Source organism: Camarhynchus parvulus, chromosome 1 (assembly GCF_901933205.1).
Source record: "Camarhynchus parvulus chromosome 1, STF_HiC, whole genome shotgun sequence".
NCBI classification, from domain to species: Eukaryota; Metazoa; Chordata; class Aves; order Passeriformes; family Thraupidae; genus Camarhynchus; species Camarhynchus parvulus.
Window position 1 is genome coordinate 39,316,967 of NC_044571.1, and position 24,144 is coordinate 39,341,110.

Genomic DNA, 24,144 nt, shown 5'->3' on the forward strand with positions numbered 1-24,144 from the left:
AGGCTAGTAACATTACAGGTCAACAGGTGAGCTGACATTAAACACCAGCTACAAAGGGACTGTGAAAATTCATGCAATGTTATATATCCAATTAAAATCCAGGAATAAAACTCAAAGAACTGCCCAATTAGCACAGCCAAACAGGGGCAGAAAGCAGGAGGCACTGTATCTAAACAGAATACATGCATTTCTATAAAACCAAGTCACCACTCAGTACACCTATTAGCTTGCACCAACTAGTCAAACACTGATTACCATTCTTCCTGTATAATAAACAGGATACATGAAGGGTTTGGGGGGAGGGGTTGGTTGGTTTCAAACAGCTATCAAAGGATGCTAATTGCTGCCTACAGACAATTCAGCAGTGATAAGTAAAACAGTATCTCATACTTATCCTTTATATAGTGTTTCCTTGATGAAAGTAAACAAGTGACAGATGCTTTTTGTGAACAAGGTAAAACAACAGAACCCAAAGCCACAACACCCATAAAAGGACATATGCATCTATACCTTATACCTCACAAATTGTGTCTTCATTTCCTGTCTCCCATCTTGAGTTTTTCAATCTTTCAGACACCTCATAAGCAATTCAGTTTCTTGTTTAACACCCCTCCCTAGAAAAATGGTACCAGGACCTCGTCTGTGGAATCCCAGACTCCACAACTGCCTGGCAACTTTTTGTTGAGCGATACAGCTAAGAACAAAGGAAAATACTTGGTTTTAAATACAAATGCTTCTTACTAGGATCTGTTAAGATGGCTCTGCTCACCAATCCAGCTCTTCACATTGTATGAACCTGCATCTCTGATACATATTTCCTTCCCTGCTCTCTTTTCCCCACATCCTCCACTATTAGGATGTGTGATGGCATTAACTCAAGACACTAAATCTACACTGCCTCTCAAAAGGTTAATCAGGTATTCATTCTCCTTGTCCCCAGCCATGTGTCCTGATGCCATCAGCTCTAGCATTCATTAACCTATGCAAAGAGCCACATCAGCTTGCTGATCAACATTTCTTTCTTTTCTTTCCCCCACTGCTCTCATACAGATAAGCAGCCTGGATCAATTTAACAAAAGGATGTACACATGGTAGGTACACAAAAGATAGGAAGGAAGAGAACTACTCTTAGTAGACAGCACAGTCTTAAATCAATTATAGAAGTAATGTTCTAAGTACTTGTGAACATTATTCATAGAAAATCTGCCTTAGGTCACTCTCTGTCTAGAGCTCATCCAAGTACTAAAAAAGAAACCCAGCCCAGGGCCTGCTCACCAGTCTTTACACAGATAAGAAACCACAGATAGTATTACCAAATAATATTGTTGGTTAATAGTGCCTGAAAACAGATCATCCCTGAATAACCACAACCACAGCTGATAACAAATAGCACAACTGGGACAATATGAACCACAGGAGCAATGAATCTGCACAATGAAGCAGCTGCTGCTGCTGAGGACATGGGTGAAGGATGAAGTCAGGACAAAGAAAGGACAGTCAAAGCCTCAAAAGAGCAATCCAAGGGACCTTATGTTCTGTATCCAAGGAAGTGAGGCAGCAGGAAACCATGCTGCTGCCGGTCCTCTCTTACAGAGGAAGATGGTAAAACTATCTTTTTTTACCGCATTGACAATGTTCAGTTGCATTAAAATTACTACATACAGCACTTTCCACCACCTCTGGAAAAGTCTAGAGATGAGCACAAAGCAAACAGGCTATAATAGATGTACACCAACTTGGTTTCTTGGGGAAACCCAATATAATAAGGACAGTAAGTTTGAGCCAGAATTATAGCAGCAGGAGACATTGATCCAGAACTGCTGATGGCAGTGCCCTCAGCACATACCTGTAGCTTCAGAGGAAGGAACTGCCAGCTCTCTGCCACTGCCCAAGAGAGACAAATCTGTAGAACAGGTAAAGCCTAATGACTTCAGCTCTGCTCAGCCTAAAGCTTAAGACCTGATCACAGAGATGTCTGTACATCTCTCCAAACCCCATAGCTCTGGGTACAGCATCAGAGCAGACAGCCAAGGCAATAAAAGTCACTTTACTGACCTACCACAACTCAGCTGGTTTCTATAAATGGCTACAGCATCTGTCACACATTCCAATGAAATATTTTAATATAAAAAGGTCATAGAAAAAAGTTTTAACTGACTTGATCAAGGTGTCTGGTGTGTTCAGAGCACAGAAACAACCCAGCACAAGATCAGAGAAGTGCTAGAGCACCTCTGATGCTCTAGGACATGACTTCATGACTTCTAGAAGGGAAGTCCCAAGCAAGCAATTACAGTGACTTCAGTACACATCAGTATTTAAGTTCAAATCAGGACTGGTTTTTTTTAAGTAAATCTCTCAGTCACCCCCATTTAAAACCCATTTGTCTCTAACAATCAGCTGTCTCAAAGCACATGAACCAGATACCTGCTGGGCACCACAAGCAAACCACCACAAGCAGACACCAAACCCTCAGCACCAGATTAGAACCAAGCACATAGATGCTGAAAGGCAGAAAGGAAGAACACTATGTCTTCAGCATGAACCATTTCACTCCACAGATACAGTCCTGCTACTCCCCACTTCCTAGTGATGTAGACAGTCATAGCACCACAGAAGCACCACTTGAGTCTCCACAGCACTGAGGACCTGCACCTTTAAGCTGCAATTAACTTTGCTGACTGGGCTCCCACATTTTCCTCCTTCAAGGGTAGTCCAGTACTTCCAACAACAGCCACTTTCCCTAAATGAGCTTTGTGACAGATTATTTTTAATCCATGCATTGATCCTTCAAAAAAATCAGCTTGGTAATTAAATAACCATCCCACAAAAGTCCAAAGATCTGGTATCAGTTCCTTCTTTACAACATATACTTTCCACCTGCAAGACAGTGTCCCCACTTGGGCTGCAGTGTAATGCTTAAAGCATCCTATTCTACATCCTTCCGCTCCTTCTTAGTGGTAGAGTTCCAACAAGAATCCAACAAAATTGACATTCAACTTAACCATCAAACAATGCAACAGGAGTCTGACTCATTTCAGAGGTCATATATCCATTTCACATCATCCTATCACTGATTAAAACACACTAAAACAATGAAACTTTAGGATTCTAGAGCAGATCAACCTTTCATTGCAATGAAAAATTAATTACTTCCTCAGCAACCCAACTCAGTTTCAAAGCAATGATAAACTAAAAAAAAAAAAAAAGGCAAATTACTGGCAAGCAAGCTACTAGAATTCTGACCAAAAGCACACTCCTTCCACAGAGGTATTTCCCTTCATGGAATTATCACCATCTGTATTACTCATGCTTTACAAAACTGTCCAGGAGTTCACTCAATAAAGCATGGGGACAGGACAGTAACATCACCTCCATCCCCTCTTGTGAAGAAATGAACAACATGCTGTCTTGCTTTTGAAACAAAAGGCAAGCACATTGAAGGAAGAACAGAACAGCAACTGCTCTGGCCCACTCCTGTTCTGCACACTTTGCAAACACTACCACTTAGGAAGAGTGAATTTCTCCAGACATTACAGGGAGGCAGAGTCCACTCTATACACTCTGGACAACACCCATGTACTTCAAAAAGACATTAAAATATTAGTTTCATTTTCATATAGGTACTCAAAACAGATGTCTCCAAGTTTTCTGAGTATAAATCCCTGAAATGCCACTGGGAGACATGGAGCTATCAAAATGACTGAATTTCTAGTGTTGTAGTAAATGATGGAAGAAAGCTTTGCACATTTTAAAAGACAAAACAGCAAAAAAAAAAAAAAGTAAATGAGAGTTTGGACAAATGTTAAAACCTCTAAGTTAGTTACAAGTAAATAAAACTCCTCAGTTTTAGATAAACGTTCACTTTTCAAACTAATTTTTTTACATTAAAACTTAAATGCCAAATTGCCCTCCAATGCTTATTTTTGCCAGCTGGATTTCTTAAGAACAAAACAAACTGACAGCATCCCCTTAAGCTATAGAGAAGTCTTCAGCAAAATTCTCAGTTTATATTGTTGCAGGAAAAAAAACCTCATCTTACTCACTCAAATTCATTCAGCTCAATAAAGACATGGTATAGAAACTTATAGCCTCTATCAACTTTGCAGTTTCCCTAAACCAGATTTTTCCCCAACATCCTTCTGAAATACGGTCTCAGACTCCCAGCTTAAAAAAATGTTAGAAAAGGAATATAGATCTTCCATTTCTAGTTAATTTATTTTTTCCATTTTCTGTCACTCAAAATACTACACTTTCTGGAGAACAGCTCAATTCTGTGCAATTACTTTTACATCAATAAAAACATTTGCATTATTTTTCATTTTATATTATGTGGCAGAACAAGGTTTAGAACAGGCAGTTTAATACAACACCTGAAGTCTTAAGTGACTGACAGGAAAAACCTCATATGAAAGAAGTATAACTCACTGTTCACTACTCTGTTAAGTTTTAGTAGTTTACATTACTTTCCCATGGGATTTTTTCAGTCATTTATAGTTCATTGATTCATATGGCTATAGAATCCCTGCTGTGTTAAAAAATGCCAAGTAAAATTATATCTCATTCACTGCTTTATGCTATACCTTCTTTTGTTCAGATCCAATTAGTGAAAGCTTGTTCTTCATTTATCATACTTTTAGCTGATTATGTTAGGCATTACAATAGTTCTCTAGCTTTCCTTGACAATGTTTGCACCATCAGTGTTACATTTATGGTTGAGGAGGCTCTTTCATCTTAACCATCTATTCCAATCAGTTCAGGGGGAAAAGTACATATGATTACTCCTGTTCAGACAAAACTTCTTTGCTTGTTTTCTCATCTCAAAAATAATTCTGCCAGATGTTTTAATTAAAAAAATGTGAATTTTACTGGTCCTTCCCCATTTTACCTATTCAAGTGTAAAGAATCAGTGTTTTGAAAGCTGAGCACTGAAGTTAAAAAAAAACAACAAAACTCAGCATTTTGAACAGTATACAACTTTTTTTCTCTGCTTTCCCCAAAATAAGAGTTGCAATCAAAGAGTATTAGCCACTATTTTCAAGAACCTGAAAGCATCCATTATGATCTATTTTATTCAGTACCACATAAGCAACTGTAATGCTCTATGGGGGTCTCAGCAGCCATTTTGTCAGGCTGTTTTTCCCACCAGTTCACACATCCTCCCACCTCCACAAACTAAATGCAATTCAATCCCATGTAATACCATTTCCAGCTATCTGTAAATTTGCATTAATACAGGAGTATCCAAAAGTCTCTGAAGTCACCTATATCCTTTTAAGTCTTGTTAACGTTCCCTTCCCTATCACCATAACAATATTTACCTATAAAAATATGTCAGATCTTTGGTCATTTTTAAAATTAATAACACAAAACAGTATATTTTGGTTTTTCTATTCTCCCTCTTCAGGTAAGCTTTATTTGGTTCTCAGCAGGTTGTTCCATTTTTGCCACATTCCCAGTTTATAACAGTCCCCTTTGCTGATTCCTCCTCATAACAGCAAAGTTTAAATTCCTTGAAATTAAAATTCCTTTGTGCTCCTATTGTCTAGTTACTAGTTTTGTCTATTAATGGTAAATATGTCCAGATTAGTATTGCTCTAACAGCATACTCAAGACATTTGCCATGGTGCTCCACAGAAACTAAGTGTGAAGAACAAGAAAAAGCTGTTTCATAGAAAGCTTATATGCATTTTGTTTATTCCTACCACCTCTATTCAGCACTGTAAATTCCACAAGGATTTCAGTAATATGAAAATTTTAAAAAAGAAAAAAAAAGTCAAACATTCAACCAAAAGAAGTCTAAAATAAAACTCTAGGATAAGACAACTCACAAGTCTTGTAGTACTTTTATTCAAAGAGCATTATTTTAAGACGGTGTATACAATTCCTATACAAACATTAGTGAAAATGCCTGCTGGAATCATTTATGCATATCACTTGATAAGGAATAAATTAGAGGCTATCACTGAAGAGCTTGAATTGCTAAATACCTTGTGATACCTGTTTTCTTTCTCACCTTAAATATCTAGTGAGCACATTGAAGGAACTTTGCTTCTGTTCAATTTCAGTTGTGTTTTCAAACAGTATGACAAAACCAGATCAGTAACAGACCAACTGGACTGCCCTCCTTTTAAGGTTATATTGGTTACAATTAATTCATATTAAGAGTATCAGGCTATCTGCTTTTCAGTGAGTAGCTATACAGATGACAAGTAATGTAATAAGGGGCTCTAACTACACCTCAAAGGTTAGTCCAAGTTCTAAGCATAAAATTTATCTACTGTAGCTAGTGCTACTTTTAAACATGTTAATAAAAAATTCTTTGTAAGATATCTCTACCTACTTTGGTTACTTAAAACCCAGTCCCACTATTTTTAGTAAAGACAAACACATGTCTTTACAGCTATTTCTGTCTTTGGTTCAGTGACCATCATCATCAGGGTAGCTGCCTACCATACTCATTGCTTTTGCAATAGAAGTCATGAAGGAGTTAGATATCCTGTCAAGCACAAAATCAAGAGAATACTAACAACTCTCTTGCAGCATCCCGTCACTAAGCAAACACATTTTTACTAGCTCCATGAGGACAGAGGTTCCTTTGACAGGCTGCATCAGCTCCTGAGCATGACTTCAGAACATTTGACATTTTGCTATGACTGGTACAACCAAGAAGGATGTTGTTGATGAAACATTGGACAGAATTATGAACTGTTGTTGGTGACTTTATTGTAAGTAACAGAGTAAAAGAATTTGGCCTGTGGACTCATCTATCAAGGTCATCCAAAATGGCAATCACACACATCACTGCAATGGGCCAGCTCATTCCCATAATGAAAAACTAGAAGTACCCAAGTCATTAAAACAGACAACTTTAAGTAAACTCTTTCCCAGTGCAAGCACACAAGGCAGTGACTGAAGGATCTATGGTAGACACAAACAACATGTATAATTAGACCCAAAAAACTAGCTTAGATTTCATACCACTACCTTAAGTACATAAATTAGTTTTTCAAGTAGCCTTCCTCTCATTTTCCTTTAAATACCTGGAGCTTCTTCAACACAGACAGCTAATGCTTAACCTCGTACAGATAAGTTCGGTGAGTCTTCAGGTAAGGCTCCAGACAGCTAAGCAGACACTACATCACCCTTACAGCATTTGTTAGAGCCTCATCTTTTGTCCATAAACTCAAAATGGCAGCATCCCCTCTAACACACTTCATATTATCTTGATGAACTACCATGAGTATATTAATGCATTTCTGACCTACCAGCTTGGATTTTCTTTCTCTTGGGAACTATTACAAATTAAAGACCCTATTTGTATTTTAAACCTAATACAGCACTGTAGCTCAAAGCAGCATAGACATATTTTCAATTTCCTTTTTGTAATGCACTATTTGTACACCCTTCCCCCTAAGGTCATGAGTTGTACTTTTTCATGCCACTCTTACTCTCTTATTATGTTCTTCAATCTTGGTTTTTACTTACTGCTTTCAGATCTTGTTACAGTTTCCAGTTCATAGCAGAATCCACACAATCAACAGACACACTAGAGAGAAGACCAATTCATTTTCTCAAGTCTATTATGGGCTGGTGAAAGAACATGTGGGGTTTTTTTAAACAGCTTTTTAAGTCTATTTTCAGGATGAATTCATGCCAGTGAAAAGGCTACGCAGCACTGCTAAACAGTGAATCCATTTATCTTTACAGCAGATACTATATACATAAGATGGAATTCAAGTACCCATCAGTATGCTTCAGTTTTACTAGAGGAATCACAGATCATACAGAGTAGTTTGTATTCATATTCACATAACCCTTGGCTTCCAAAAGAATTAGAATTTATCATGATGTCTGATGTCCACCCATTAAGAATTCATTTCACAGCCCATTGAGCACCCACAAGCTATTACATTACCAGTTATGGCTACCAGTTGAAACCCAGACCAAGTGTAATTTCCATTCACCTCAAAGAAAGAAATACATGCCACAAAAATCCATCAGTAGAGCATTTCAGAAAGTCCCATTTCAGTCCCTTGCTCAATCTACAGCCTATTCATACAAGCTGAGCTGGTCATGTAGTAATAGAACCACAAAGGGACTCAGACAAAAGCTATGTCAAAGTCCAAAACTGCCAACAGCTTCCACCTTTCATTTAACTCCGAAAACACCCAAGTTCTAACTACTTTCAGATTTCATGAACCACATCAATTTTTCTAATGTTGAGTAACTCACCACCTATATTCACAAGTCCTACCCAACACAAAATACTTTTTTTTTCTGGTGGCTTGTCTGAGTGACTTCTTATTAAATCGTAATACAGGGATTTAACTCCCTTCTGGATTTCAACAAACTTTCCTGGAACATGGAGGTACCCCTGATCATTTGTCCTGTAGCAGTTCTTGCGGGCAAGGAATAATACTGTGTTCTCTCTAGTCAACAAGAACATGCAAGTATGACTACACTTGCCGTTACACCACACAAGAAATTATCCTGTTATTGTTGCCATGAATGATAATGAAGAGACTACAAAACCTGAAAATGGGCAATACAGGTACCTTGCTTGTCTAAAAAGCCATTTTAGCACCTTTCTGCTATACTGCTGAATACTGAAGGCACATCAATAGCCTCATCAAATGGAGAAGCTCCATTAAGCCTGTTTAGCATACCTGGTAGAAGGGGACATTTCTCTGGAAAGTAATGAAAAAGATTTACCAGACACAGGAAAAAATTATACTAAGCTCTATACCTTCTTCTAGGATCCACTCTTCATTGCCTTTTTGTGCATATTAGCAAAACAAAATTTAAGTTTTACTGCTACTCTCACACTTGTTGCCCACATCTACATATGTGCACATGTATCTAGCTTAATCCACACAAAGAGAAAGGTAGCATTTACACAAACACAGAAGAGTTCACAGAAAAAACACTAAAAAGCTAAATATTTATCCAATCCTTCCTCCACCTTGCTATTTCCATCACTTCAAGCACATAGAGGAAAAGAACATATACAAAGATACTTCAGAATTGCCAACATACCTAGAACAATAATCACTAAGACTAATAGCTGCAAGTCTTGCTGAATTACTAAAACCTCATCTACCACTTGAATTCAGTAGTACTCACAGCATTGGTGTCGACGTCACTGTGTATGGCAACTGTTTTAATCCCCATCTTCTTACACGTTTTGATGACCTACCACATAAGAAGTGACAAATACCAATACTTAAATACCAACACTTTTAGAATTAAATATAAAAAGATGAAAATGTTACATACTTACTCGGCATGCAATCTCTCCTCTGTTGGCAATAAGCAGTTTTTCAAAAGTCTGAAGGAAAAAGAACAATAAGAGTCTTGAGAAACAAAAGGAATACAAGTTTTTCTCCCGTCAAACATGTATTCTTTTCTCCTTCGCTTCCACTAAAACCATGGTTTATCCATGAGCTTGTAATTCTGAGATCACCTACTTTTAAGAGTTCTTCTGATTTAAATGATGATATAACAAACAGCATGCTATACTAGGTTCAGAAGAAAAAGGCTTTGACTATTCACACCAACATTCCTTGGATCTCCTTGCCAACTAGAACCCTACAGCAGCTCTAGGAGTCAGTCAAGCCCAGGGAAGAGGCGCAGTCAGTTTTATGTTGCCTGGAAGCAGCACAGATAAATGCTGGTATTATACAGGTACAATGCTAGCAGGAACAGTGGTCACAACCCATAACCAGTATAGATGACCTGGAACACAATACTCATCAATTATGGGAGCCCTTTAAAAGGCATTCCAATCATAAGGAAGAGAGGCTCCACCATGCCTAGGTTGTGGAGGATAAAAGACTGACAGCTTGACCCAGAACAGGCATACCTGCTGAGTTGCAGCAGCCTTGCCCCTTCTCCTATCTGAGCCTCACCTGAGGTACTCAGCAAAATCCTGCATGGCCATCAGGACATTGTTACACACTAAATACTAAGTAGCATCTGCAATGCAACAGAATAGCAAATCAAACCTAACTACTCGCCTGAAATTCACTGTCACCTTTCACACTGGAATGCACTAATGCTGCAAATGTACCTTCAACACTTCTAGATCATGCCTGTAAGAGGGAATACCAAGCTGTTGAAGTCAAAAAGCCTTACACCCTTTCCCATTAAGAAAAGAGTGGCAGAGCAGCACAGCTGCTCAGCATAAAAATCTCATTGCTGGGACTGAGGGTTATTGCTGTCATGGCCTTGCTACTAAACACAGGGGCACTTTGGAACTGCACCTGCTCAGTTATAAATACAGACTGCCACTGAAAGGGACTGTCCTGGGTAATACTCTTACCCCACTGCTTTCTATACCTCCCTAGACGACAGGGATGCAGCTCCAGGACACATCCCAAGTTTGTGAACAGTCCTACTCTGCCTCCCATGCTCCAAATGAAAAATATACAATAGGGAACCAGCAGGACTGTCTCCTTCAGGGGCAATCTGCAGTCATACCATATCAAGTTTATCAAATGATGCCCGAAGACATTTGACAGCTATCCTTCCTCCATTACACCCAACAGCTTGTTTTCATAAGAACTAGGGGAAGAAGAGATATTGCACCACAACAACTAAATGGTTTACCAACCTTACAGTCATTAGCTAATTTAAGGAGGGGAAGACAGGTGCCTGAGGAGAGGGAGGAACACTGCAAAACCCCAATAGGAACTGCTATTGACAGACTAGAACACATTATTTGCTCTACACTCCAGAGAAACTCAAGGTGCCCTTGACCAAATTTACTTTTTCAAAGTCAGGGCTGAGCTGACATCACATGACCAGTTTAAAAATACTACCATGTGATAACACCATACGGAAATTAAGTGATAAGAAACCCCTCCAGGTGAGAGCTGCAGCAAGCCTACACAGTGAATTCAGCCAGATTTGCTGAACACCAGTGAACAGGCACACCTGACTCAGATGGATCTTAAACAAGCTCAATTATCAGAGGTACCAATACTTTAAGAAAACCACAGGAGCTAGCAGCTTTTTTGAAGAGTTCTTAGCTGGTGATCTGGTCTAAAAAGGTTATCAACATCATAATACACAAACTGTTCCCGAGTCTAAATTTCAGCATTCTAGGTACCTAAAGATTTTCAGGCATACAGACTTGAGGGGGAATTTAAAATATACTCCCAAATACCTGGTACTGAAAAGCGTCATGATTCAAGTTCACCATCAACCCAGTTCTTGGTACATAAATGCTGTTTTATTAATCAGCTGTGATCACAGTACAAGACAAGACTTTCAATATCAAGATTATAAGAATATTTGACATTTTAATTTTTCAATTCCAGTCTCTGTCTAAAGACACAGATTAGACTCCAGTCCAGCACAATAAAAAAAATTAAAGCCACATACTGCTTTGGAGCAACATTTTTAATATAATTTCCACTAATTAGGCTGAAAAGGTGTCACATCAAAGTCTTGTCATTACAAAGACAGTGTAAGTGCTTTTCAGGTTTGTTTTGTTCACTCTCCCTTCCTCTGTCTGTGGTAGTCATGAAATGACATAGCTCCTAATTGAGAGAAACCAAATACCCAACTATATGGCCTAAACATAATTATGCATTAAGAAAAGCAAGGGAACCTTAACTAAGCAAGAACCTTAAAAAAAAGAAATCTTCTGAAAAAAAACTGTAAAGCTACAGTTCTAGGTACACTGGTTTTCCCCATTCCTAATATTGTTTTACTTCTAGTTAATTGCTTCTACCCTGGTGTATAAGGACAAGCCTATCAGTCCTGAATTGTTGGCATCCTTGCCTTTGAATATTAGTGTACCTTCAGTCACATTATTTTTCCAAGTGTGTTACTTCAGAGGCCATGCCAAGACAATCTTCCAGAAGGAAAGTTTTTCTTGGCTTATAATTGTAAATTGAGATTACTACTGCACAACTCCCAAGATGAGGATTTGCCATTCTCTGCAGGCCTTAAAGGCCCATCTTTTTCCAAGGTCTGAAGTTCTCACCCCCATGCCCGGTCATCTACCAATCATGCTGCCACTGTTACAGAGTTTTGTTTCCACAAACAGCTTTTGGCTAGTCTAGCTCCTGAGTGTTTTAACAGGCCCATTACCACCTACATTATGAAAAACATTAACAGTTGTTTCATAATTATAACATGTTCAGGCCAGTATGTGACTTTCCCAAGCTCACAATCACTTATTAAGCCTTTTGGGATACACTCAAAGTAGTATTCCAATCTTCCTTGACATGTATCCTGCAAAAGCAACTTCTTTTTTGGTTTAGAAAGAAAAACATGCCATTAAACCAGTGATGGGTTATACCACGAGAACTACCATTGTTAGCAGCAGCACAAAGAAGAGGGCAGCTTAAAAAACCCAAATATCAGTATTACATTAGTATTAGTAAGATGTCAAAAAGAAAACATGCACCATACTACTTACCTTTTCATTTGGATCATACACAGACGAATAGAGTTTATGTGAAGTTATAAGGCACCATCTTGAACACAGTGTGTCCCACTATAGAAGAAACAGGGAGTTAAGCCTGTTACAATATGCCATTACATTAAAAACATTTCATACACTGACATCTCGAGGAAGCATCCATAGTCTTTCATTCCCTCACCAAGTGGATTAAAGCTCATAGACAACTGCCCTTCTCCAAGCAAACACCCACAAACAGTAACCAGAAAAAAAGTCAGAAGCTCTACATAGGAGGTCATTAGCTTAAGCATAATGTTTTTTGTAATATATTCTCTACTATACCATCTTCTTTCCTTCTTGTTCCAAGAAATACCTACAAGAAATTCTCAGAAGAGCATGCATGCATATGCCTGTACACAGTGGTGATGGGGAGAGGCCTTCACTGCTGGGCATACAGCAAGCAGCAGACTGGCCCATACAGAGGGGAGAAGTAGAACAGACTTTAGATGCTAGCTAAGCTCTCAGTCTTCCCTATCCCAGGCGCCTGACAGCAATCTGAGGAAAAAGAGGTCTTATTCCCTTAGACTTCTGCTCTGAACCAACTTCTACATAGACAGTTCATATAGGTTGACATGTTTGCACAATACAGGAAAAAGCAGTATACACATGCTATTTCAGAGAAAACACAATAGATTATATCATAGATCTGTAAGTGAATAAAAAAGGAGATTCAGATGGGTATTATTTAAGCAAGTCATTTTACAATGTAATGGCAGTTAGCCATAAACAAAAATAATCATACAGATAAAATGACACCACACCAAAGATGCAACAATACAGACAGCTCTGGCAAAGTCACACTTAATCGCCCACTAATCACAGAAACAAAAAGACTATAAACAGCCTTAATAACAGACACTGTCTAGTAGGAAACACAAAACAGCAGTGACAGGAACTGCCACAACTCAGAATCTGTCAATTCTGTCTTAAAGAACTGTTTTCAAAAGTTGCAGAGATCTGAGGAAGTAGTAGAATGCACAGGGTGTCCTGTGAAAAGACTGGGAAAAAGAGATACCAATATGGACTACATTAGAAAAAAATATCAAAAAATGAGGAAGCATATGTTCACATAAAGAGCTTAATTAGAGAATTCAGTTGCATCTTCCACAAGGGTAGTGAACTTAAGACAGTTCAAAAATTGATCAAATTAAGTTTACTGTAAGCTCATATTGATTTTGAAGTAACAGCGGCTGTCAGTAACTGGAATGTGAACACTCCCTATACACCCCTCTAGCCTGATTAAGTTTGAAAATACTTCTCACGTTGCATCACAGACAGCAGAAACCAGCCAAGGGTTGAGAAGGCCATCACATTTGTAATGCAGCTGATCTTTTAATGTTATAAAGGAAAAACAATATATTTCAACACAAGTAAAGGAAGCCTTAGAGCCATACCATCTCTTGCCAGCTCCAACCAAGCTTCAGGAGCAGAAAGCTACTATAGTTACACAAATTGTTTAGTTGCCAGTCACTAGTGGCAGACATAGCATACACTGTTCCTAGATAATCCACCTATGCTTAATTCTTCCGAACAATTTACGAGTGTTTCATTTTTCCTGAAACCACAAAAGGTTAGTGGAAAGCAACCACTCCACCTTGTTCTTGAGTTGTTTTCCATTCAGTTTTGCCTGTTTGGTGGGGGTTTTTGCTTCTTTTATTTCTTTCACTTCATTCCTCAAAGATAAAATCCAAACCAACCTGAAACACAAATCATTTGATATGCTAGAATCAAATTCGCTAGAGATTTCTTTAGTTTTTGGGGGTTTTTTATTATTTTATTATTCTTCATCTGAGGGTGTGACAGTACAATCGGTTTCAGGCATTAAAGAGATGGAGTAAAGGAGAGAATTCTGCAAGCTGCAATCACACCTGCCAGCTGGTCATTGTCCCAAGTTTATAGCACAACTGTTACACCTTCAGTGACTGTACTGTGATCTAGATATAGTCAGAGGGCAGAGGAAGGATACCTAGAGAAGCATCAGAGTACACTTTCCTGCTCCAGATACACTCCAGTACACTCTCCTACTCCAGAACACACATGGTTAAGCAGATTGGGTCCCCCTCCTCAGAAACACTATTAACAAAAGTGCTTGAGAGACCACAAATAGTCTAAAGAAGGTCATACAGGACACACACAAAAACTCTCCACGAGTTAATATTATTCGCTGGAGAAAGTGCTTGTTAAGGGTCAGTGGGGCTAATCTAAATACTGCAGTTAGCAGGGAAAAGGCAACAACCAGGCAAGGAAGGAAAAGCTTCTGAACTTTCTTGTAAATACCTTTCATCCAAAACTAGTTTTGGATGCCTGTGAGAAGCCAGAAGAGCTATGCACAGGAGACTGGAAGGAAAGGCTATGATGGGGGAAATTAGCTAGCATTAAACTGTAGAATCCTAGCCATCTTGGGAGGGAAAAAAAAAGCCCTGTTAAAAGTTTTTATGCAGAAAGAATAAAATTACCAAGCAATTAAAAAAACTTGGAAAAAACTTTAAACCACACTCAGCTCTGGTTTTACACTACAGAATTGGACAGATTCCATATAAAAACCTTGTAATAGCCTAACCTATGTACCTATGTTTAAAAATTTAACTGCCTCCTCTCATACACACAAGCAAATCACTGAGAAAGCCAGGTTCAGCCCTGAATCAAGTACTTGTGGGGTAATTTTCTAAAATAAATCAAGCATATTGCTCAATTCAGATGTGAAGTCTCAACTCTACCTCACAGCTTTTAAAAGAAGGGTTTTTATATACACTAAGGTTTAAGAGGTTGCATCCACTTAAAGAAATTTGTTTTTAGACGTCTGCTCCTAGCCACTAAGAGCAATTGAATAATTACTTAAAAATAAACAAGCATTTTGTAAATAATGCATATCTAAGGCCACAAAGGAATGTTACTAAATTGCCATCTCCAACCCTACAGCTATGCAGGTATCATCACCAACCCCTAGGCTCCCAAGCTCCTGCCATAGGTAGGTTTTTTAAGAACTACATCAAACCCCCAAAGACCTCTCAAACCAACAACCAAGCAAAGCCAATCCAACTCTCAAGCTACATCCTTAATTGGCTGCCTCCCCCAAACCACACACGCCCTAACTATTATACTTTACACAGGTATTTCCTCAGAACACAGCCCAGAGAGCTCAGCTTGACCTAAACACTTCCTTGTATCCTGTAAAACTAGGAGAGGGCAGTAGAGTCATCTGGTATAACCTATTTTTGTCATGATTTGTTACTTCCATTTGATAAAGCTTTTGACTCTTGAAAGCCCAAGAATGCAGGCTATTCATTTATGAGAACTCAATCCTGGACTTTTGCATTTGGCTTACAGTTTCCCATGTCTAGCAAATTTTTGGAAAACAGATAGTATCAGTAGCGTATTTTGGAAAAGCATCCTGCTTTGTCTATTATTAACTGCAAAATAGCCAAACTGATCTACAACAGCTGTAACAGTTATAAAATAACTTCAGATTTTAAAAAATCAGACTACAGAGTACCTTGTAGAATAGTATGCCCACTGCACACTCACTTTGAGACCTCAGAGACAAACTGCCTCCCCTTGGGCACCCAACCCTAGGAAACCTCCTGAGGTGGTTTAAGGACACAGCATACAACAGCAAAACAGAAAACTTTCTTATTATTTAGATATGGCTTATATGTGCATTTTTAAAGGTTTACATGCCCTCATGGAAGAAGGAAATCTCCCTGCCATGCTGGTCAGCTTGTAAATAACTCATTGATGCTGAGCTTTACAGGCAGAAAAAGGCCTCAGTGTTAAATGGAGACACACAGCTCCAGATTTCAGGCAGGAAAAGCATCATATATCAATATTTGCTGTAAAAAGTCTAGTATGAGAAGGAATGTGTATTTTAGCATTACTAGAAAATACAGTAAGCAATACCCAACAGTAGCAGCCAGACTGGCACATTTCTTTTCACTATACAAATTCTACCTCTCCTAAGATTTTTGCCCCTACACTTTCAGACACTTGGATGTAAGATACCATAAGAATAACCCCTTTATCTTTGTGGTGCATCTAGTATTAGCCATCAGTATTCCTGAGTAGTTATAAAACTAACTAAAATTATTCTTTCTTTTTGCATGTTTTGATTACACAACAACTGTTCCCAAATCTTTATTTCAACTCATTTGACAACATAATTTCCTGTGTGTGGAACTCTGCTGATGGGGTAGGTAAAAAGCCCATAGGAAGCAGATACCTTCACATGACTGCAAGACTTTTAATCTCTAAGGCTGAAAACAGAGCTTCGTAATAGAATATTGTACAAATCTCATAAACAGAAAGGGAAACATAACACTTCTGTATTTCTTTTCTCTAAGGAAGCACTTTCCCTTCCTTTGTATGCTCAGAGTGCTGAACAGCTAAGCCCTTGTAACTGTAAGCAGACTCTCCTGCAGCCATCTGCAAACACAGCTGTGGTACAAGGTTCTGTAATGCACACTGCACTTCACAGCTCCTTCTCTCTGACCAGACTGACAAACACCCACAATTCTAAGAACAGGAGATCTCTTTCATATCTGCCAACATAGCATACAAACTACAAACAAGGAAACACTCATCCACCTAAGGCTATTTTTTTAAGCTCAACCATTCCTATATCCAGGTAGCTTCTCCTCTGTGCCAGTCCCTAAAGCTTGTACAGTGAGCCAGGCATGGGAATACAACCAGCTGAGAAGCTACTCACAAGGAGTGGGAAAAACGTATTCTCAGCCAGATTTCAGTCTAGCTTATCCAAGATATCCATGCAGTAGTGCTGGCACAAGCTGGAGGGAGGCAGGAACAGCCTGTGGTCAAGACCTAGCAGCTGCAGAAAGTTGGAACAGTTTCTAATGGCAGCAGCCTTAAGAGGTCTATTAAGGCTGGCTGGCACCTGTGAAATAGATCACAGTACTGCAACAATCTATGCTAGATGGGGACAGACAAAATAAATTATAACACAAAGAATGTTTCAGAAAAAGAGTGACATTTTTTACCCAACATAGACTTTAATGAACTCTCAATTTTTTTTCCTTTCCAAACTTTTTGTTGTACATTTTGCCCAGAGTACATAGCACAGCATGCCTCCCCTACAAATTCCAAAAAGCTACTCCTGGAACCAGAAATCTCTACCTGAATTACCCTTTAAGGGTGCTTGCCAGTACTAAATCTGTAGTTTACATACTAGAAACAATCACTAAACTCCAGGAGTTTGTGGCTACATTCATCTCCACAAATTGGCAATCATTTGAACTCCTTTCCCCAGCAGCAAATGATATCCAACCTTGCTATCCCATCAGCCTGATACTTCTGCACTTATGAACAAGGGTGAAAATATTTCCCTGCAATAACAGCATGTTAAAAATAACATCACATGAGAGAGAAAGGGGCTCCCACCATACAGATAACTCCCATGACTTAAAAATGTTGGGTGCACAGACAGCAGAGAAACTTTACATACATTTAATTCAAGTATTAGAAAACTTAGCTACACTGATAAAATCTATAGCAGCAGTTTACTCCTGAAGTCAGGATGTATAGTATTTTACATTATTTTAAACAGTCCAGCAGGTCTCTCAAAAGAGTTTCATGACTGAAATATCCAAAACCATATTCCACCCGCATTTTCTGACGACAGCCTTCTTTCATCATCAGGTTTTCTCACAGTTCCAAAAGTGCAAAGCACTTAAAATGAAATTTTGGTTATATTCTAAGCAGAACCCATTCTGCATAAAACCTAAACAGAAGTGACAGCCACTACATTAGAAACAGAGTGGAGAGTCAAATCCCAACTCAGTGTTTCTGTACCTTTCTCAGGTCCTTTATTGATTCCCACATGAAAGCAGCACAAGAAGTTAAGGACATCTCAGTAGCTACTAGCCCTTGCAAAAATTGTTGGAGTTCTGAGCACAGTCAAGTTTGAAGACATCAATTTATTATTTGTCTATGTAAGCAAAACATAAAAGAATGTATGAATGCAATTTCCATGCAAATTCATTTGATTAGAGGTTTCCCAATATATTGTTGACTTAATAGTGACCTTCAGGGCTATAAATCACTTCAGTGATATAACTCATGAGTGCTATTAAGTAGCTATAAAAACATTTTGTTTTACAGAGGTGCCACTAATGCAACATTTTCAATACTGCATGCACTGGCGCTGTCAGACAAGACCCTTGAGATGTCAGAGAGAAGGAAACAAAGTAGGCCTTTTACAGGCTCCAAAGGACTGACATCAGTCTTAGAGCTACTTAGTAGGAAGAGCAGCAGCCTTCCATATCTATATACACATCCTCATGGCTACCAAAAACAAAGATGTCAAACAGGATGGGCCCTCTGTTAATGTGAAGTCATCTCCAATTAAACAACTCTCATTTTCAAAAAGCTTCTCTTATGTACACCTTCACAGGAAAACAGGTTTACTGGATATATTTCCTAAGGAAAAATACTTGGGCAAAATACATGCCCTTTTCCTCTTTAATCCTTTACAAAATTCCCTGCCCACAGAAACCACCTCTTTTACATGACTCCTAGAAACAGGTGAAGAGTTCCTCACAGTATTGCTATGAGGCAACATTTCTAGAGAGAGGCCCATCCCAGACCCTCAGGCATGCACTGGGCAAAACATTTTCTGTAATTCACTGCACTCTTCTCCACTGGAACGCTACACAAATTTTCCTTTTCAGGAAAAAAAAAAACCCTGTAAATTCTTTCTACAGTAAACAATTAGAAGTATGTTGCACTACTTTTCCCATAAAGAAACTAACTGCAGTGTCATTCAACTGTTACACAACACAATGTGCAAATGCTGCTTGTTCTTACATGAAATAGTGTCTTTCTGTTAATACCATCTGTAGAAGTAACAGAAGTGAAAACACAGCAGGTGCCTCAGTGGAGTTACTCCACAGGCTACAGAATAAGGTTTTCTAGATAATTTCAGGTCTTCATCAAAAATACTGGTATGGTTCTGCAACGAGTTTATTGCATGAAAAGCAAGAAAAAGTGAAAACCACAGTAAAGCTTTAAGTAACAGCTGAAAGCACCATAAGTATCTGGGGTAAAGGGGGACGTGGGGGGAATGGCGGGGAAGAGAACTCCTTTCTCTTATAGCTAACATTTTACAACCAAAAACAGCACAAAACGACCCTCCACCCCAGAGTTTTCATAAGCTTGTGCTTAACAGAAGCAAAGGGCAGAAGGAAACTGAAATCACAGAATCTCAGAATCAATCAGGTCAAAAAAGACCTCTGAGATCATCGAGTCAAACCTATGGGCAAACACCTTCACGTCAACCAGAGCCCGGCACTGAGTGACACGTCCAGTCTGTCCATGAACACCGCCAGGAACGGTGACTCCACCATCCTAAAGTACCACATAACCCGGCTCATCAGCAGAAAATTAACTTAAAAAAAAACCAAAACAAACAAAAAATCACGGTCTCCTGCCAACACGCCGACGGGACAGACCAAGGAATGGCCTCTCGGGTGCCGGGAGCCCGCAGGCACAGGAGCCAGGCTCCAGAGCCCCCGGCAGCCGCCTGCTCCCGGCCGCCTCTCGCCGACCACCCCCGGCCGCTGCCGGCGCCCACCCGGGGCCGCGGCCCAGCACACACAGAGCTCCCCGAAGCCTCTCGCCCAGCCGAGGATCCCCGCCGGTCACACGGGGAAGATCCTCGGGGAAAATCCTCGGGGGAGACGCCACCCACCCCCCGCCCTCCCGCTCACAGAACAGCCCCCGCCCGGCGACCCCATCCACGGGGAGCTGCCACCACCCGCAGCTCGGCGCCCCCAGGCCGCCACCACTCTCGTGCCGGCCGCGAAGGCGACGCTCACCCCCGGCAGCCGCGCCCGCCGGCCGCCGCAGCGCAGGAGCGGAGCCAGCGCCATGTCCGCGGCCGCCGCTGCCCGGCCGCCCCTTTCACCCGCGCCGCCGGGGCCGGGCCGCGCGCAGCCAATCCCGGCGCGCGCCCGCCCGCCGGGGGCGGGGAGGGCGCGAGGGGCCCGCCGCGCGCCGCACGTGCCCCTCGGGGTCGCGCTTGCGCGTGCCGCTTCGGGCGCGGCTGCGGCGGCTGCGCGCGCGCGCGCCGGCGCGTGGGGCTGACCGCGGCGGGACCGCGCCCTGTGCGCGCGCACGGAGCCGCAGGGCATCCCCGGCTGCAAGGGACCCGCAAGGGCCATCCCAGGCCAACTGCTGGCCCCGCACAGGACAGCCCCCGAGGCACTCCTTGTGCCTGGGAGCATTGCCCAGTGCTTGAACTCCGTCAGCCTGGCGCTGTGACCCCTGCCCGGGGAGCCTGCTCCAGGGCCCAACCACCCTCTGTGGGAAGAACCTTTTCCCAATCCCCGGCCTAAACCTCCCCTGACACAGCCTCGTGCTCTTACCCTGAACCTATGGGGCTGCCTGCTCCTGTGCACCGGCCAGGAGCCGCAGCAGCACCGGGAGGGGACCCATCCCTACCCTGGGCTTCCAAGGGGAGAAGGTGCAAAGCACAGCTGTGACAGCTTGCCTGATGTAAGCTCCTGGATCAGAAGTTTGTGGCTTCCATCTCCACAAATTGGCAATCATTTGAACTCCCTTCCTTAGTGGCAAATGATATCCAACCTTGCTATCCCATCAGCCTGATACTTCTGCACTTATGAACAAGGGTGAAAATATTTCCCTGGAATAACAGCATGCTAAAGCACAAGCACGGTCGGCATGAGAGAGATGCTGATCATCCTGTGCTTCACATCATCTGCAGGATGTACTTGCTGCTTGCCTTCCTAGCTCATGAGAAACTCTGAGTCAACTCCTGAAATGACCTGTGCAGCTGGGTCCGCTGGTCTCAGCTGATGGACATGACAGAGCAGTGCCAAGCCCCAAGTAAATTGTCATCCCAGGAAATGCTGTAAGGGTTTTATCATGATGAGGGTGCATAAGAAGTGTCACTGTTACCATCTCAGACCTCTGTTGAAATGCAACAGAGGCATAAAATGCCCACAGCACTGAAGCATAGAAGAGACACAATCCAAGATGTCCAAATGAGTTCACAAAGCATAGGAACAAGAGAGTTTTTTTCTTTAAATAGTGTTATTTCTACCATTTTTTCCCTACAATGGTGATTTGAGAGATGAGGGTAGACTCGAGCTTCCTCTTCATCCTTACTACAGCAGCAGAAGATCAAGACTACATTTCTTGAGGCTGAAGAACAATTATTCTCAGTTAAGAAAAGGGAGTGGGTCATAGTTTGCAGTTCACCCAAGACATGCTTTACAACAACCTCCTAACAGAGTTGGAAGACACAAAAAAAAAATTACATCCATAAGGAAAATGTATATGAGCAATGCACACATTTAGGTTAGGAATAACTCTCTCAGACTTTAGAACAGTCTAGGTCCTTGGGCAGGTAAGAAGGTGCTTCCTATACAGCCAGATGATTATGTAAATGTGGGTTTTACCAGATTACATCACCCCCTCAATTCACACATCGTGACATAACAACCCTTACACTTTATACCTTTATAGCCCTCAGTAAATTCTCTCAGGCTATATATACTATATGTACAATCACATTCTGCACATTCCCATGCTGCAGGAAGACACCAGAGGAGGGCAGAAGCTCCTGGGCAACTGGGTTCACCCAAACATAGATACTTTCATAGGACACTAGCTGCATGGTCCCCTCAGCAAAGCACAAGTCCCTACTTGCATTTATGCATAATATTGAAAGTTTTGGCCTAGTTTTTTTGTTTGGCATCACTTTTTAAACTTCTTATGTCAGTATTTACATTCAAATGGAGCAGTATGAAAGTTGTGACAAAAAAAAAAAAAAGAGAACACTAGTATCTCAAGGGAGACTGTCAAGAGGATGAAGCTGGGATCTTCTCAGTGGTGCTGGTCAATAAGATGAGAAGCAAAAGGAGAAGCTGAAACACAGAAAGTTCCACCTGAACATGAGGAAGGTCTTCTTTACTGTGAGGGTGACTGAACTGTGGAAGAGAATCCCCCAGAGAAGTTGCAGTCTCCTTCCCAGGAATTACTCAAAAGCCATCTGGAATCAATCCTGAGGAACACCCTGTAGGGGTCCCTGCCTCAGCAAGGAGTTTGGACTAGAAGACATCCAGTGGTCCCTTCTAACCTTAACCATTCTGTGAACTCTGCTGCATACCAAAGATTTATGAAATTACTTCTCTCCCCTTCCTCCCAAGTGAGTAGCAAAAATGAAATCAGCATTGGTTCCCCTCTGCTGCACACTTACACATTTGCTCTGCTGCATTAACAACAACCACACAGGTGGGATCAATGCAAGAAAACTATTCTGAACGTGTCTAGAGCAGGTCACTGTATTTTCAGTTGATAGTCACGAGCAGACCCTGCAGATTTTTTTTTCAGTAGATGTGGAGAGCTTTGAAAGTAGAAGAGACCAAGAGCAGAAGGGAGGTGCACTGACCACATTCCCCAGAGGCACTGCCTTAGGTATATCAGATGCACAGAGATACACACCACAACCTGGTGTTCCTGCATTACAACAATATCCTGAGGCACCTGACGTCAGTTCCTCCTGCCCTCATAAAGCAAACAGTCACATGGCATCCCCAGTGTGTTTTCTTTCCCTCTGCAGAGGAGATTCTGTTTGCCAGCCCGGCTGAGGGATGGCAGCCACCTACAGAGGCGCATCAAAGGAGGCCCCCCACAGCTGCAAAGGGAAACTGTCTGGGATTACACACAGACACCGCCAGCTGGGTGCACAAAGAACTTGATGAGAAATGGCCTAATGCAAGCCTGTTTGCAAGTGAAGCTAAGGCTCCTCGCGAGTCGAAGGGACTGGGGCAAAAAAGAAAAAAAAAATGCTAATCTCTCTGCACATGAAGTTTTCTGCTTTCAGTATGATTTGATTCTGACATATTTCTACTAGCAGTCCTTTTGCTTATTCTGTTTTGTAACGGGTAGTGCACACAAAATATAAAATTTTGTTTCTGTAAGAAAAGGAAGATATATAATGGATCAAGATCATACACAAATACTATTGAACGTTCAAAAAAAAGAGAACTTACACAGCATCACTGCTAAAGAAATTATAGATATTCAAAAATTCAATCGTGAAACTAAAATATCTAGAATAATTAAATTAGTTTGGATAAAAACAAATACCTTAATTCTGCATGCCTGTAAGCACATTTGTAATGTCATAACTCAATATAAACTCCTGTCTCAGTTAGTGAAGCTGTTAACATGCAGAAAGTTAAGCAGGTTTCTAAGACACTGGAACACTGTGCAATTTATTCTCTTATTATTTTGAGGGGGTCCTAGAGAACTGCAGCTTTGAGTACTGAGAGTTTCTTTGATCCTTTCATTAGAGCAGAGAGTTACCTTCATCTTCTAACATAACCCCAAATTCAGACAGAAATCATAAGTTGTTGTATCATCACCTAAATTTTAAGCTGTAACCCAGGGAGAAAACTGGAGCAATTGCAATCCTTCATCTAATAGGGAATACATTGTATCAGGTTTACTGAACATGAAATGCCTTATGCACAAAAGCCTGCGCCTGAAGAACTCAAAGCTAGAAAAACTCTTTGAAGTATCTGTTATATATTCTGTAAACAGCCTTTTCTTCTATCAGCATTCTGCTCAACACTCTGCAAGAGACAGAAATTCAGCCTTAGAATCAGACTAGTCAATATCTCCCTACATCTCTC

General features: G+C 40.8%; 1 protein-coding gene across 4 annotated transcripts in view; it reads right to left on the reverse strand.

The window, feature by feature from the left end:
* PCCA (propionyl-CoA carboxylase subunit alpha) overlaps positions 1–20,355 on the reverse strand; it is a 271,373-nt gene extending 251,018 nt beyond the window's left edge. For 3 of the 4 annotated variants that reach the window (XM_030945325.1, XM_030945333.1, XM_030945342.1), the window contains exons 1-4: positions 20,299–20,355; positions 12,431–12,508; positions 9,281–9,328; positions 9,124–9,192 (exon numbers count right to left, since the gene is read on the reverse strand). In XM_030945325.1, the coding sequence (XP_030801185.1) occupies positions 9,124–9,192; positions 9,281–9,328; positions 12,431–12,508; positions 20,299–20,352 (249 nt within the window). In that variant the 5' untranslated portion in view covers positions 20,353–20,355. Of the gene's footprint in view, positions 1–9,123; positions 9,193–9,280; positions 9,329–12,430; positions 12,509–14,066; positions 14,162–20,298 lie in introns of those variants that run through there. The other variant, XM_030945350.1, reaches the window with a different exon arrangement.
* Positions 20,356–24,144: the final 3,789 nt, after the last annotated feature.